The sequence below is a fragment of the Phocoena phocoena genome, chromosome 20, assembly GCF_963924675.1.
Source record: "Phocoena phocoena chromosome 20, mPhoPho1.1, whole genome shotgun sequence".
In the NCBI taxonomy this organism is placed as follows: domain Eukaryota; kingdom Metazoa; phylum Chordata; class Mammalia; order Artiodactyla; family Phocoenidae; genus Phocoena; species Phocoena phocoena.
In genome coordinates this window covers 58,554,708-58,571,444 of record NC_089238.1, presented here as the reverse complement: position 1 = coordinate 58,571,444, position 16,737 = coordinate 58,554,708, and the positions used below count along the sequence as shown (strand labels likewise).

At 60.6% G+C, this 16,737-nt stretch overlaps 1 protein-coding gene across 1 annotated transcript; it reads left to right on the top strand.

Moving 5' to 3' along the window:
• The first annotated feature begins 1,218 nt into the window (after positions 1-1,218).
• SNAI3 (snail family transcriptional repressor 3) lies at positions 1,219-6,752 on the top strand. The gene is made up of 3 exons (XM_065899704.1): positions 1,219-1,294; positions 4,141-4,740; positions 6,574-6,752. Exons 1-3 carry the CDS (start codon positions 1,219-1,221, stop codon positions 6,750-6,752), a joined length of 855 nt encoding a protein of 284 aa, XP_065755776.1.
• Positions 6,753-16,737: the final 9,985 nt, after the last annotated feature.

The following is a 16,737-nucleotide window of genomic DNA, read 5'->3' as shown; positions in this document are numbered from 1 at the left end:
CTCCCTCCTCACGTCTCTCCGCGGTTCCTCTCAGACTCCCCACCTCCTCCACCTTGTCTCCAGGCCCACAACTGGCAAAGAGCACCAGGCTGCACGTGGCACCTGGGCCTCTGAAGGCAGGCCTCCTGCACAGCCATGGAAGCGCCTGGCGGTTCTCCGGGGCCCCCCACAGAGACTGACCCCTGAACTCATGAAACGTCCACATCAAAAAGGACCAGAAAAGGAAAAAAAAAAAATGAATCGGTCTGTTTATTTGGGGCTTCCCTGGTGGCACAGTGGTTGAGAGTCCGCCTGCGGATGCAGGGGACGTGGGTTCGTGCCCCGGTCCGGGAAGATCCCACGTGCCGCGGAGCGGCTGGGCCCGTGAGCCATGGCCGCTGAGCCTGCGCGTCCGGAGCCTGTGCTCCGCAACGGGAGACGCCACAGCAGTGAGAGGCCCGCGTACCGAAAAAAAAAAAAAAAAAAAAGGTACCTGACACCCAGGCATGGTTGGCTCTTGGTGGCACCGAGGACTCCAAAGGATACTGAAGGAGGTGAGGCTGCCCGGGTCATAGCCCAGGCTGCAGCAGCGGGCCCATGCGCCGCCCTCGGTGATTACACTTCCCACACCGCCTGTCTGAACCCCTGGTAATTCCGGAACGCCAAGCGGTGTCCTTCCTCCCACAAATGAGCTTTCTGGAGGCCTGGGGCCAACTCCTAAAGCACGGTCTCCTCCACCAGGCCGGCCGACCCCCTGGCCACCACTCTGGCCAGTCAGCCGGTTCAGGGCTGGTGCTCATCAAACCTACCGCTGCGGGTTTGCGCAGGAGGCGGGGCCGGTGTAACAGGCTAGAGCAGGGTTCTCCAAGGCTGGGCTCGGCGCACGCTCCCACCCCACGGTGGACTGAGCCCAACTCGGCTTCCGCCCAGCCCTGACCTCCGCCCTTCAGTCCACGTCGAGTGGGCGCGCCAGGCCCCGGGGGCGGCGTGACTCGCAGCGCGCGCCAGGGAAGTCCCGTGGGTTGGACACGCAGCCACGCGCTCCCTCCCCTACGGCCCGCGCACCTGTCCTGGGCGTGGCCCGATGCCCCGCCCCGCGGCCCCGCCTCGCCCCGGCCGCGGGGCGCGCTGGTTGGCCGAGGCGGCGCGCTGTGTTAATGACCTGACCCTCCCGGCACCTGTGCGCCGCGCTGCCCGCGGGCGCCGGCGTAGGCACAGTGCGACCCGCGCGAGGGCACCATGCCGCGCTCCTTCCTGGTGAAGACGCACTCCGGCCACAGGGTCCCCAACTACGGGCAGCTGGAGAGGCAGAGAGGTAGGGGCTGCGGGCTCCCCTGCCCTGCCCAGGGCTCGACTCTCGCGGGGCAGGAGGGGCGAGAACCCCGGGAAAGGGAACACCTGTCCCAGGTGGGAGGAGGGGCCCGAGACCACGAGGCTGGAGGTAGAAACGTGGCCCGCGGGCGTCTTGTCCGCTTCAGGGATCCCAGCCTCGCGTCGGGCAGATTGGGTGGGGATTTTCTCTCCACTTAGAGAAGTTTCCAGGCCCCCAGTCACTCTGGGGCTCTCCCGCTATGGCCAGGCATGCCCATCCCAGCAAAGAGGACCCCAGGGCCATCTTCCTCCTGCAGGACGTTTGAGAGAGCCCCACGGATATTGCAGAGAGAGACGAAGTGAGCCCAGGCTGTTCTCCAAGAGCGCCCCAGAACATCCTGGGTTGGGTGGTGAGCAGAGAGGCCAGACAGAGTGACCCAGGGGCCCTGTGGTGCCAGGGCCCAGCTCGCACAGCGTTCCGCTGTGCCCCCTCCAATGCCTCCTCACCCCTCCTGGGGTTTTCTTCCCTCCCGCCTCCTTCACCCCAGAGAAGGTTGCCCAGGGCAGGCTGGGCTAAGGGGCTGCAGTTCTTACCCAGGTGGGGAAACAGGTGCCCAGGAACCAGGACTGTGCACTCATTCCCACTCCCTGTCAGGGTCAGGGACACGCAGAGGTCCCGCAGCAAAGGCCTCTCTCGAGTGGTCAGAGGCGCCCCCAGCTCCACAGCTTCTTGGTGGGGGACGCCCTCTGGGGGATGGCTCAGTGACTTAGAGGGGGATGGGGAGACGCTACGGACTGGGAGCAGGGAGGGAGTCCAGGCTGGTGGGTCCCCGGGGCTGGGCTGCCACCAGGGGGCACCTTCTAGGAACGGGATCATCAACTCCACATTTTGAAATCCAGTTAGTGAGTCACCACCAGCAATTTTATAAAATAAAAAAGAACAGAAGCCATCAGAGTGCAGTGCTCGCGGTAAAGGAAACTTGTTTCAGATATACATGTATGATAGAACATGTAATTCACACGGGGCATGGCTTTGAACGTTCAAAAACTATTGTTTAGACTCCAGTCACACAGCGAACCCCTTTGAGCGTGCAAATCCTGGCAGCCGAGCAAGGTCCGGTGACTGTCAGGGAACAGCCTCAGGGCCATCAGTGCTCTGCTCCCCTCTCCTTGTAGCACCAGCTTCCTGAGGGCCAAATGGCCACGGTGATCCTCTTTCTGCCAGGCAGTTACCCCAAGATAGACCCGAGATGCTGGATTTGGGGTCCCCCACTCGTCACTTTTAAATAAGTGCCTTTTTAGGCCTCCCCAGGGAACCCCTGAAGCCAGAAAGGAACTTAAGTCTCTTCTCCCAGGAATCTGAGCTACAGAATGAATTAAAAAAATCTAGCTAACCCAGGGGATATGGGGAAGCATTTAAAGTTATCAGCAGAAGCACATGGCCAGTAGCACTGCCTCTCCCCTGCCCTCCCACTCGAGTCAGCACTGGCCCCCTAGACAGGGTTAGGCTCTGAGGTGATGCCTGGGGTCAGGGTAGTGGCTGAGCCTCAAAGCCTCAAGGTGACTTTTTTCCCATACAAGGGCCCCTACTGGAGCTTCTGTGTGGAGTGGGGGGTCCTAGACTCTCCGGGCACCCCAGTGCTGTCTCCAGAAATTCCTTGGACTTCATCTCTTAGCTGGTCCAGCCTCCATTTCTGGGAGGACAGAAACCTGGCAAGCTGATTTTATAATTGGGAAGACTGGAGTGGAAAACGGTGAGGTCAGGAGAGAGTGGAGTGTGGGAGCTTCCCCATTCCTCTGCATCCTCATCAACACTTGTAATTGGCCTGTTTTTAATTCTAGCCATGCTAGTGGGTATGATGTGCTACCTCACTATGGCTTTAAGCTGCATCTCCCTGATGGCTCATGACGTGGAGCATCTTTCCCTGTGCTTATGGGCTGCGTGTACATCTTCTTTGGAGAAACGTCTGTTCAGAGTCTTGGCCCATTTAAAAAGTGGACTGTTTGTCTTTTTATTGTTGAGTCGCAAGGGTTCTTTATATATTCTGACACCAATTCCTTATCAGATCCCTAATTTGCAAACATTTCCCCCATTCTGTGGGTTGTCTTTCTCAACCCAAAGCCTTGGTGTGGACATAGAAATGGGGCCAGAGATTTATCTCAACACATAGGAAATAAGAAATGGGTTGAGGGCTGGAGATTTGGTCTTTGGGGAAATGCAGAACTTCACTCTTACTCGCTAACGTGTTTACTTTGGGGGCTTCTGCTGTCTGGGTCAAGCATGAGGCGTGGTGGCCCACACATACGGGAGCAACAGCCTGACGGCGGGCCGAGCCAGGAGGCAGTGGACACCACCAAAAACAGTCCCTCCTGAGCTGGGAGCGTCTGCAGGAGGCTGTGCGCACGCACGCCATGGTGGGCGAGGGGTGATCGGGAGGTGACCGGAGGCTGATGAGTTACTTTGCAGGCGGCGGCTTGCTGCCAAGAGTTGTGAGTTAAAGCTGCGTGGGAGCCCGCAGGATGCAGCTCCGAGCTGGCCCTGCGGCGGGTGGGGCTCAGAGAGAGGGCAGCTAGGGACCCTTCCTTGGCCCCTTAGGGCTCCTCTGGGATCCTGTGAGATGCTTCTCTTCCCTTGTTTGTAAAGAGGAACTGAGATTCCTGCTCGGACGCTGTGGTCTCCGGCTGCAGCCACCACTTCCGCAGCCCACGCCTGTCTTGTCAGACCTTCTTTTCCTCCCCGCGGGGCTATGGATGGCCTAGTGGTGGGATGCGGCCAGGAATGCGCGTTGGCGAACTCGCAGCGCTGGGACTCAGGCTTCACCGTGCATTGTCTCCCCTCCCCGCTTCTAGAAACCAATGGCGCCTGTTCTGCCTGCGGGGGGCTGGTGGTGCCCCTCGTCCTCCCAGACAAGGCGGCCCCGTCCACGCCTGGCGACCCTCCCCGGCCCTGGGACTTCACCTCCGTCGTCGCCCACGTCTCCCTGCCCCTCCCCACCTTCCTGTGTAACGAGGAAGCTCGGGGGGCCTCGGGGCCAGACCCCCTGGAAGTCAGCCTGGCGGACCCTCGGGCCGGCCGGGCCCCCGGCGCACCTCTCAGAGACAGCCTGCAGCACCTCGGCCTGCCCCCGCTGCTGGCTCTGCCCACGCGCTGGCCCCCGGTCCTGGGCGCAGATGGGGCCCAGGCTCCGGGCCACCTGCCAGGGGCCGAGCGGGCCCCCCACACCCCAGGGGGCTTCCGCACGCCGGCCGCACTGGCCAGGCACCAGCAGCTGCAGTGCCACCTGCAGGCTCAACGCCGCTTCGCCTGCAAGTCCTGCGACAAGGAGTATGGCAGCCTGGGCGCCCTCAAGATGCACATCCGCACACACACGCTGCCCTGCCTCTGCGCCGTGTGCGGCAAGGCCTTCTCCAGGCCCTGGCTGCTGCAGGGCCACATCCGGACCCACACAGGTAGGCGCCAGGGCCCGTGAGGGATCTGGCTGGGGGGCGGGGGGGGTCTGGGCCTCAAAGGGGCGGAGGGGTTGGGTTCATAAACGAGAGGACGGATGGGCACACACGGCTTCTTTTTCCTGGTGTCCCGAGGCTGTGGCACAAAGAGTCACACCCCGGGGGGTTCAAAACATCAGAAATGCTCACAGTCTAGAGCCAGAAGTCTGGAATCAAGGTGCCACGGGGCCGGGCTCCCTCCAGATCTGGAGAGGGGGATCCTTCCCACCTCTGCCAGCTCCTGGAGCCCCAGGTGTTCCTTGCGGCCATGTCATTTCCGGTCTCTGCCTCTGTCCTCACACGGCCTCTCCCCTGTGTCTGTGTCCAGATGTCCCTCTAGTTATGAGGACACCAGTCACACTGGGTTCGGGGCCCGCATGCTCCGGTCCAACTTAAATTGAACTTGATCACATCAGCAAGTACTCTCTTTCCAAATCAGGTCATACTCACAGGTACCCAGGTTTAGGCCACGGATGTTTCTTTTGCGGGGGCGGGGGGGGGGGGACACGATTCAACTCATAACACCTGGCAAAGCGCGGGATGCACAGGGCTTCCACAGGGCCTGACTTCTCAAACAGTCCGTGGCCTTCCTCAATTCTGGAGCAGCAGGGGAGGAGGGTAGCCAGAAAGGCCTGGCTTGGGAGTGAGGACCCCAGGGCTCACACAGCCTGTCTGACGGGCTGCGGTTTACCCAGGAGCAATCCCGTCCCTGGGTGAGAGGGTGGTCACAGAGCACAGGCAATGCAGGAGAGAGGAGCAGCTGCGGACAGGAGACAGGGACAGGAGGGGGGATGCGGGGCAGGGAGCTCGTGGTCTTTCATTCTGTAGATGACAAACTACGGCCCAGAAAGAGTGCAAGAGCCGGCTCTGCCCAAGGGCAGCCAGGGGCTGAGCTGGACCCCACCCCAGGCCTTCCTCTTAAGTCCAGGACTTTGTCAAGCACGCGGTGAAAGGGAGACAGGAACAGGCCGGGCACTTACAACAAACACTCTCTGGAACTGGACCCTCCCTCACCCTCAGTCACGGCTCTGTGACTCACACGAAAGAAGGGTTTTGCAGGAGCCTTTTCCAGGCTGGAAATCCACCTGGTTTTCCCCGACCGCTCGCTGAGGATGTCCCCTGAGCACCCCATCACAGCGCAGGGCCAGGCGGCCAGGACGCGATGCTCTGGGCCCCATGGGACTACAGGCTGCTGCCTCCCAGGGCCCCTAGGGCTGCAGGACTCTCCACACAGGCAGAGCTGAACAGATGACTCTCACTGACCCTTTCTTTTACACTTGGGGGGTCAGCCTGGAGGGCACAGCCCCAACAGAAGGACTTAGTCCAAATCCCTGGTCGCCCTGATTGGAGGTGGCCTGGAGGACATGGGAATCCTCACTGGTCCTGAGCGCCTGCCCTTGTATAGCCACCTTCAAGGTTCCCACCATGGCTTTCGGGGGGCGGGTACAGCTGCCAGGAGGCCTGCAGCGCCTCTCCCATCCAGGGCTGGTGACAGAGCGCCCCAGGGGAGCTCCAGCAGAAGCAAAGAGCCACCTAGCCAAGATCTGTGTTTTAGCTGCTGCGGTCTCACCCAGGGTATCAAGCACACGACCCCCTCAGCGGAGGGCAGGTGCTAAGGCCGCTGTCACTGACCCCGAGGGAGCGGGCGATGCAGATGAAGGCTTCAGCCTCACTGTGAGGGCTGAGGAGCCTCGGGGTGGGGGACGGCCTATGCGCTTGCAAGCCGGGGGTCACCCTCCGCAGGGCTGTCCTGGCCGCTGCAGCTGGTCGCTCACCTGTCGCCCTCCCCTCCCCCAGGTGAGAAGCCCTACACCTGCCCTCACTGCAGCAGGGCCTTCGCCGACCGCTCCAACCTGCGGGCCCACCTGCAGACGCACTCGGACACCAAGAAATACCAGTGCAAGCGCTGCGCCAAGACCTTCTCCCGCGTGGCGCTCCTGGCGCGGCACGAGGAGTCCAGCTGCTGCGCCCCCTGAGAGGCGGAGGGGCCGCGGAGCTGTGCGTCCTGGGAGGGCGTCGCCCTTCCCTGCCCACGTGAGGGACTTCTCTCCGGGGATGACTCTCTTCCGGTTGAGAGCCTCGTCCATGCCGTTTCCAGTGAGCTCTGGTTCCGGTTCTGTTGCTCCCAGTGACAGCCGGTCGGGAGGCGGTCGTCAGCACGCAAGATCCCCACGTGAGGCTGACGGCGGGGCTGCCCTGGATGCCCTCCACTCCGGACCGGCAGTTTGACTTGGGCCGAGCACATCCGTGTGGGCCCCTGCGTGGGCAGAGCTACCTGGAGGCTCCCCTCCACCTGCCTTTGACGGCATCTGGGCCAAGCTGTTTCATGTCACACGTGCACAGGCGCATACATACGACACGCACACACCCTCCCCTCCTCACTGGCCCGTCCTGAGGATGGAGCAGCGAGGGGGAGGCCCCGCGGTGGGTGGATCTGGGGCGATAAAGAGCCCGCACTCCTGCTGCAACGTCCTCTGAGGCTCTGAGGCTCACCCCGTCCCCTGGGTCCGCAGAGGAGGCCGAGCTCGGACAACCTCTGCTGAGGCAGAGCTCCTGGATAACGGGACCCTGTGGCCAGAGCGGGGGGAGCTGAGGGGGCAGGGCCTCGAGCTGTGCGGTCCTTACCGGGTGGGAGCAGCAGGTGAGCAGGGCGCCTTCCCTTTCTGGAAGGAAGGGAGTGGACGTGGGGACAGTACAGCGAGGACCAGCGGCGGGGTGAGGGTGCGAGAGGGGGACCGAGGCCGTGTGTCTGTGGCAGGCGTTCATGCCCCCCCGGAGTCTGATTTAGAGGGGAGTCCCCCCTGCGCCTGCAGCATCTCTACTGAACACCACAGATGTGTCGTCACTGCAGCCACCTCCTCAAGTCACTAAGCCCCTCACCCAGCGCCGCGGCCTCCTTCCTGCCGCCCTCTCCTGAGGCTGCAGGACCTCCAGCCCAGCGAGCAGCCGATCTCTGACCCCGCCCAAGACACACACCTTCCCGAACCGACTCAGATGCCGAGACCCCGCTTCCTTCTCATAGGTGGCCTCCCCTCACCCCCAGGCCCCGGGCGGTCACGCGCTGGGCCGGCCCTGCTTCTTGGCAGTGTGTCTGAGTCGTCTGCACCAGACCCCGGAGGGTGGCATGGAGGAAGGAGGAAGGAGGCCTGAGTCTAACGGAGACTGGCCGAATCCTTGATGCAGGAGGGGACACCTGCTCCTCCCTGCAGGAGGGCTGGCCCCAGCCAAGGGACAGGGCTCGGCACCTTGGTCCTGCTTCCGGGATGGCGCCACACGGCAAGCAGCAGAGGCCCCGTCTCGGCCCTGAGCCACCAGACCTGCTGACCTCCTCCCCGTGGGACAGGATGCTGGGGGCGCTCACCAGGCCCACACAGCTACCAGCTCTGCAGCCCCAACCCTGGGTCCCTACCCGCAGATCCCTCCTAATGCCCAAGTCGGGGGCTGAAGGTCCCTGGGTGGCTGGTTTGATAACGGCAATCAGAGGGGGCCTGGGGACATCCCAGAGGAAACCTGACCTTGACACTGGGCTTCCCTGGATCAAGGGCGACCCTGATGAAACTGACCACCCAGGAGAGCCGCTGCTCTAGCCTAAAGCAGACTGATCTATCTGCCCATAGAACAGAGAACCTCTCCAAGGAAGCCACGCTTGCACTCCCAGTCCCACTGCCACCCCCCCCCCACAGGGATCAGCCTCCCCCGAGGGACACACGGCGGGACCAGGAGGCTTAGCTGACGTGTCAGTTTGCTGGGGCGGCCGTAACAAACCCACAGAGCGGGGGCCTCAGACCAGAGACAGACTCCTCCACAGCCCCAGAGGCCAAAAGTCCGAGACCGAGGTGCCGGCCGGGCTGGTCCCTGCCGGGGCTGAGGGAGAATCTGCCCCAGGCCTCTCCCAGCTGCTGCATTGGCTGGCGCCTCTGATGTTCTGTGGCTCGCGGAAGCGTCACCCCCTTCTCTGCTTCCATCTTCACGTGTGCGTGTCTGTGTCTGTGTCCAAATTTCCCCTTTTTATAAGGGCACCAGTCGTACTGGGTGAGGACCCACCCTGATGATCTCATCTTGACAGCGTCTGCAAAGACCCTGTTTCCAAATAAGGCCGCATTTTGAGGTACTCGGAGGTTAGGACTTCAGTATATGAACGGGGGGCACCGTTCACCCTGTAACAGCTGACGAGGGCACACAGTTTGCCTAGAGAAACCTGGCGGGTCCCTGTGCTTGGACTTATGGAGAGGAGAGTGGAATGCTGTCCCCCCAGGCCACAAGGGGTCAAGGGGGCAGTGAGCCCACGACCGACTTACTAGAAACGCGTCCTCCAAACGCACTGTGACCCCCCCGGATGGCCCCTCTCGAGTGTGCAGGTGCCTGACCCCTCCTCTCCGCTACCCTGGTCAGGGGCCCACAGCGGGTGGGAACAGGCCTCTGCCCTCCAGGGACATCCCTCCACTGTCTCCCGAATGCCTGGGCTTCTGCTGAGCACGGTGGGCAGCCCGGGGCTGGGCAGCCTCTCATCCCTGGCAAAGGCTAAGCTCCAACCGCACTCGTGTTTGTGCCCATCTCACTGGATGGCTTTTTATTTTAACGGCATCCAGATGCCTGAAGGAAGCTATATTGTAAATTGTGTTCTATTTCTGAGCACCAATATCTAAATGAAGCGAGGCACCTGTTGGGGATGGAGGAAGGGAATTTCACAGGCCTAAATAAAGTCCATGTTTGCCCTTCTGTGCCGGCCCATGGAAAATGCTCTTATATTTATATCCGGGCTGGCGGAGGGCAGGGGTGGCAGAGGGTGGGTTGGCAGGCGGGATGAAGAGAGGCCCGGGCACCTGCCAGGGAGTCGACGTGGAGCGAGTGGGGGAGATGTTCCCCTCCGAGGAGGGCGGCTGCAGTCAGCATGCCTCGTCCCCGCCATGGGGCCATGTCCCCACCGGCCACTCAGGCCTCACAGTTTCCCACTCTCCGTTTCTCATTCCTCGTGATTTTGCCTGATCGGCAGCATTGACCCGGGATGCTCACTGAAGATTTGGGTTTTTGGAGCCCTCTCCCAACACCCACAGATGGGAATCAGGAAGGGGTACAACCATCCCTCACACCGTCCCGGATGAGGGCACAGCCACCTCCTTCCTCGCAGGACTGCTACCTGGGTCCCCCCCAACTACAGGCTTTCTCTACCCAAACTTTACGCATTACATTTCCCCTTTTCTCCCTAAAGAAGGCCTCCTGGCCGCACAGCTTCAGGCACATTGTTGGTGCCTCTCTCCAGGGAAGGAGCCAGGCTGGGGGACAGGAGCCCCAGGACCAGAGGAGCCGGAGGAGGGTGTTTCAGAGGCGGCCCAGCTCAGTCTGGGCAAAAGCAGGAGCCTGAGAAATCGCCAGGATTCTGGACGAGAATCTCAGAACGAGCCGAGGGCGGGGTGGCGTCAGCACCACACGAAAGGCGCTCCCAGGAGGCACGTGACGGGCGGCGGACAGAAAACCGCGCGCGCTGCCTTCTGACTGGGACGCGAGCGCCTGGCCCCGTGGCTCAGGTCCCGGAACAGGTGTGAGAGGGACACCCAGCCTCTCGGGGGCCCAGCTCCCCGCCCCGCTCCCCGTGGAGAGACCTCTCTCCTGAAGCCCCAGGCACGCTAAGGTTATGGCTTCCCTTCCAGAAGCCCAGAGGCTTCTATAAATACCGTGTTGGGGGTTCTCTGGGAGTTCTAAAATAGTCCGCTGGTTACTATCTATACTCAGCGAGCCCACGCCTGGCCTCCGCTCGGTGGCTAAGTATAGCTCCCTGGCAAAGTTCAGTGGAACAAGTTTCCAGCCGCCATCGCCTTGCGGATGGCGGAGGACTCCAGGGAGAGCACCCCGGCTGCCAAGCCTCAGAGGCGCGGGGAGAGGCTGGAGCTGATGTGGGGCGAGGCGGCACCCGCTCCCCAAGCCGGGGTCTGTGGGAGTCTGCTGCAAACACAGAGCCTCCACCAGATCCAGCAGTGAGGCGTTCTGGCTCCAGCCTTTACAGTGGCTTGATTCCACTGTGAGGCCTTGGTTTCTGCTTCTGAGCAAAGGGAAGTGGGCTACCTCTGTTCCAGAATTCAGGAGGGGCCCGGGAGACACAGCAGCAAAAGAAGACACGTAGCACACCAAACGTAAAATACGATCGCTACCTCTAGGGAGACCCTCGGCCTTTAACCCCTCCTAGACTCTACGTCCATTTCTTGACCACCAAGTTCTGGCTCCAGGAAACCTCTCCTTCCGGCTGCACCCCCCAGCCCAAGCCGAGCTGCCCAAGAGATGGTCTGGCAGCTGCCCAGGGTGTCCTCAGGTGCCAGCAGGGCGCTGGGGAGAGCTGATGGACAGGAGAGCAGAAGGTGTGAGGGCGGGGTTCCCACCAGGGTCCATCCTGCTGGGTGAGCACGGGCCATCCTTGGGTGTCACGTGGAATAGAGACCGTCCTCCCAGGCGCCAGTCAGCGCTCCCCACCATCCAGGGTTTCACAGCCAGCTCTGCCCAGGCCTCCCCCTCCCCACACCTCTGCCCCTCAGGGCTGCTTTTGTCCCCTATAAGGATCACCTGTAACTGGTCCTCAGGCAGAGGCGGAATCACCTCAGTCTCAGTCTCGCTCCCAGCTCAAACACCTGCCCCCTTTCCTTCCCCCGGGAACAGGCCTGGGGCCCAGGACACAGTGACACCTGTACTTCTATAGGGAAGGCAGGTCATGGAGTCACAGGGGGCTCTCTGTGAATGCTGCAGCGTGACCTCTGACACGCAGCTGCTCTGAACCGGCCAGAAAGAGGCTGAGACTGAGGACAGTCGGGGTGACCCTGCTGGGCATCGGGGAGGCATGGCCCGCCGTCTCATCGGCTCCGCTCACCCCAGGGGTCGTCTCCCTCCTCCTCCAGCAGAGTAGTTCTCACAGGTGGCCTGCAGACCCCTGTCCAGGGGGCCACGCTAAGGGAGACTCGTTACATTCCTCACAACATCGACGGTGCAAAAGCAGGGGGCTGCACCACTGGCGGCTCCGCACAGACCGAGGCACCAAAGTTCACCACCACACACTCACGCAGAGCAGTGCAGCTTCAGGACGTCCTCCAACCTGAGTCCTGGTCCCTGTGACGCTCTGAGTGGAGATGAGGGGAGTGTGCGCGGCCCTCCACTGCCACTGGAGGGGGACCTGCCATGTGAGGTGTGCAGGGTCACCTCGACCACAGTCCTCGCAGACGGCTTCTCAGAAAAGGACCAGTGAGCCTGCCACTTCAGGGAGGACGGACATGGTAGCACTTGCGCTTTCAGGAGAAAATGGCAATTTTGGGAACGCCTGTCTTCCGTAAAGGCTTGGCAACTTCCCAATCTTAAAGACTTTTCTGATGAGGAAGTGAGTTTTTCATACTGTAAAATGAAACATGTCAGGGACTTCCCTGGTGGCGCAGTGGTTAAGAATCCGCCTGCCAGTGCAGGGGACACGGGTTCGAGCCCTGGTCCGGGAAGATCCCACGTGCCGTGGAGCAACTAAGCCCGTGAGCCACAAGTACTGAGCCCGGGTGCCACAACTACTGAAGCCCACGTGCCTAGAACCCATGCTCTGCAACAAGAGAAGCCACTGCAATGAGAAGCCTGGGCACCACAACAAAGAGTAGCCCCCACTCGCCGCAACCAGAGAAAGCCCACGCGCAGCAACGAAGACCCAACGCAGCCAAAAATGAATAAATAAATTTATATATATATAAAAAAGAAACGTCAACATTTGGAAGCTCTGTGTAGTTAGTGAAGCAATATTTTCCAAATGACCGATGTGGATGTCACAAACCCCCGCCTGGACCAAAGACGCAAAGCACCAGACAGACCAAGGAAGCCAGTGGAGCAGACTGCGGGAAGCTCACTGCCGGCGCCGGGATCACAGCAGAACTGGCAGAGTTCAGGTGCTTTCAAACAAGAGCCACATCGTCCGAAAGTGGTTCCAGCGCGTCCCCGCCACACGGCTAGGTTTCCTTCCCACACGTCAGCCAAAGCGTCAGAAGGAGGAGGCTGAGGGGACAGCCTGGCCACAGATGTCCACGGGGCCGCACGTGGACACCCGCAAAGATGCGAAACACCACCACTGTCCACACCACAACTCTGCCTCAGAAAATGTCTATTGTTCACAAAACGTTAACACGTGATGGGTTTATCACTGATAATTTTAAATGAACTTAGTAAACGAATTCAGCAAATTTAACTTCCAAAGTGGGTAAAAACAGATGGAAGCCTCCACACAAACTAGCTCTCTGGGGCCTTTAATCGTCTGGGCGGGCGTGGGCACCCCCGACCCTACCCGGGACCCTCGAGTGTGAACGTGAGCCCTCAGGGCAGGAGTGGCAGGTGGGCCGCCCGGGGAGGAGCTGGGAGGTGGGTCCGCCGCTCCGGGGAGCCATCCACCGGTCACTGGGGGTAGCTCTGCCCTGACGTGTTTCTTGCTTTATCCACTGACTCCGGAAATGACTCTCCGAGGCCACGTGGTTTCCTCACACGTGCATCACGAGAGACAGGCCCTGTCCTCACCTTCCCCACCCCACAGTCAGCCAGCTGCACCTCTCAGGCCTTCTCAGGCCAGCCTCTTCACCTCGACCTTCATGGCCACCTCCCAGGCCGACAGCGGAAGGATCCTCCCGGCCCCCGCTGCCATCTCCCATTCAGCCTGCATCCTGCACCCCAGGGGCGGCTCCACGACCTCCTCAGCTCACGCCGTTCCGGCCTCAGACAGGCTGCCTGCCCCGCAGTCTCAAGTTCAAGCCTGTCGCCCTTCGCATCGCACACGAGGCCACTTTATCCCACGAACCCCCCACGTGGCGGCAGCCTCTGCATCCCACGTGCCTAACCTCCATCTGGTCCGGGACAGGCCCTGGACAAACACCGAGGGAATGGGGGAATAAAGAGGGACCAGGGCGAGCCTTGGTCTAAACCAGACTTTCTTGCCCCTTCGAGCCAGCTCTGGGGCTCGTCTCACAATTGCGGCTTTTTCCCGCCCTTGGATAGGGGTCTGCTGTGCTTAGTGCAAAGGTAATAACCGTTGTCAGCCCGGAGGCCCAGCAAGCAGCCTCCTGGGCTTGTCCAGGCTGCACGGATCAAGCCCCAGATCTAGTTACAGGGGCAGCTGGGCTGCAGGACACATGTGCGGGTGTCTGGAAGCAGGTAAGCTGGGGGCACATGTCCCCTGATGAGGGAAATACTTTCCACAGTGGTTGGCTCGAACAGGGAGGCCAAGGAGTGTGGGCTGGATGCCAGCTGCCCACCCCAGCTGGCGAGGCTTCCCAGCCTCGTGCATACAGTAGACGACGCCGTGTTTGGAGCCCTCGTTTCAGAAAACTGGAAGCTACAGAGGCTGTGTTATTTACTCCTGATTTAATGAAGTTTCTTCTGAAGGGCGACTGCACTCACCTGAGAGCTTTTTGGGGACCGACAATAATCAACAGTTACTGCGGACGGACATGGCGTGGCACCGACACGACCCCTCTCACGGCTTTATCCCTGTGAGGGAGGACGTGGCACTGAGGGCCCAAGCAGCTTGTCCAGAGTCTCCCGGCGGGTCCACGGCAGGGCTGGGATTTCTGGCTCCGGAATCTGTAGTCTTGGCTCCTAAACCACATTGCTGCTCAGTAAGCAATCCTGAGCTTTCCTTTCACTTGGAAACCACAAATAAGGCGCCAGATCAGGAGAGCAGATACGTTTTTGACGCAGGGCCAGGGCGTGGGGTGAGACGGTCAGAGGGCGGCCGGACGCGCAGGAAGGGGAGCTCTGGAATCCACATGGGAAGCGGGTCCCCTCCCACGCCTGGTGGGGGGAGGAGGAGGGCAGGCAGAGGGAGATGGGCTGGAAGCAAGGAGAACGGCAAGAGACACTCACCATCTCAGAGCTGACCGGGCTTTGGGGAACAGGAGAGAGAAGCTGAGGAGAAAGAGGAAAGGGAGGTTGGAGCGCCTGGTCCACAGGAGGGCTGACATGGGCTTCTGCGAGCTGGGCTTGGGGGCTAAAGGCAGGTAGGCAGCCCGCAGCCCCTGGTGAACAGCCCTCCGCACTCTGCCTCCGGGAGCCCAGCGCCCTGGGTCTCAGTGAGACCTTAAGCGTCTCTGTTGGAACCGTAAACGTCTCACGGGAAGCTCAGCAACAAGACGCTGGCAGACGCGGCCGGAAGGCACCTCTCAAGATTCGCCAAACACCTGCAAGAGCGGGGATAACCCCGGGGCCGCTGAAGAGCCCACAGAGGGTCCCTGTTAACGGCTACAGTTACACATGCAGAGAAGCCTGCTCTGTGCCTTTGTTCCTAAGATCTGGGGAACTGGTGTGTTATAACCCATGACAGGGTACCACAAGCCCACGGCTTAACACACACCTTTCCTGTCGCAGCGTCCTGGAGACCGGATGTCCCAGATCCAGGGGTCGGCAGGGTGGTTCCTCCCGAGGCCGGCTTCTCCCCAGTTCCTCACGTGGTCATCCGCCTATGTGTCTGGGTCCTATTTTCTTTTCTTTCTTTTTTTTTTTTTTGGTACGCGGGCCTCTCACTGTTGTGGCCTCTCCCGTTGTGGAGCACAGGCTCCGGACACACAGGCTCAGCGGCCATGGCTCACGGGCCCAGCCACTCCGTGGCATGTGGGATCTTCCCAGACCGGGGTACGAACCCGTGTCCCCTGCATTGGCAGGCGGACTCTCAACCACTGCGCCACCAGGGAAGCCCTGGGTCCTATTTTCTTATCTCCCCAGTCATCAGGGTTACCTACTGGCTTCATTTTAGTTTAATCCCCTCTGTAAAGATCCCATGTCCAAACACGGGGCCTCCAGGGTGATGCTGGCTCCCTGCCAGCTGTGTCACCACCCAACAGGCTCCAAGAGAAAGGATTCTGTAGGGAATGGGAGCACACAGAGGCTGGGACTGTGAGAGGCCCACTGGCCAATGGCAGAGCAGAGATCCAAACTTGGGTCAGACATGGCAGCTGGGAGTGGGATCCAGGGTAGAGTGAGCTACTCCTGGGAAAACGTCAGTCATTTCAATACGGGGGGAGCAGGGGCCATGCAGACGGACGAGGTTAGGGCTCAGGCCATGGTGCTGGCAGAAACAGGGCCTCTGAGTCTCTTCACGATGGCATCAGGCCCTGCAGGAGGCCCTGCACTCAGGCAACGCTCCTGAAACTCAGGCTTCTTGAACATGTGCATACGTGCGCTAGGCCTATAATCGAGGCCCGAGACGCAAACGTCAGACGCGAGGAACTTAGCTGGAGGTCCAGTGGTTAAGAATCTGCCTTCCAACGCAGGGGACGTGGGTTCGATCCCTGGTCAGGGAACTAAGATCCCACATGCCGCGGAGTAACTAAACCGGCGCGCTCTAGAGCTCACGCGCCACAACTAGAGAGCCTAGAGATTCCGCACGCCACAACTACTGAGGCTGCGTGCTCTGGAGCCTGCACACCAAAACTAGAGAGAAGCCTGCATGTTGCAAAGATGGGCCCATGTACTGCAATGAAAGATCCCGTGTGCTGCAACAAAGATTCCGCGTGCTGCCACTAAGACCGGACGCAGCCAAATACATTAATTAATTAATTTAAAATCCATACATTAAAAGAAAAAAGAGACGCAAGCAGGAGGAGGGGAGGGGGCTCACCACCCACACCCCGCCCTCCTCCAGATGCAGCCTCATTCCCCACTTGTGGAACTTCTTCCCGCGCTGCCCTCTCGGTTCCAAGACTGAAGGCAAGTACTTTTAGATGAGCAGCTGGGCAAAGACAGCGCCTCTGACACCACGAGTGTGTTATCCTCAGACGACAGCGAGAGCCCTCTCCCACCCTCTCTGAGCCCTTCAGTTCAAAATCATCCACCTGGGCCTCACAGAAAATCCTGCACAATCAAACCTGTTTCACTGAGAGGTAGCTGGCATACGGTCACTTGCACGTACGCTGGCATCCACGTGTGATGAGCACCTGTGACACCATCGCCCCCATCGACGGAAGGGACATA

Bases quoted from the DNA above. Each gene is read 5' to 3' on its own strand.
- SNAI3 (XM_065899704.1), top strand. From the start codon at position 1,219: ATGCCGCGCTCCTTCCTGGTGAAGACGCACTCCGGCCACAGGGTCCCC. The intron at 1,295-4,140 runs GTAGGGGCTGCG...CCCCGCTTCTAG, and splicing joins GCAGCTGGAGAGGCAGAGAG to AAACCAATGGCGCCTGTTCT. The intron at 4,741-6,573 runs GTAGGCGCCAGG...CCCCTCCCCCAG, and splicing joins CCACATCCGGACCCACACAG to GTGAGAAGCCCTACACCTGC.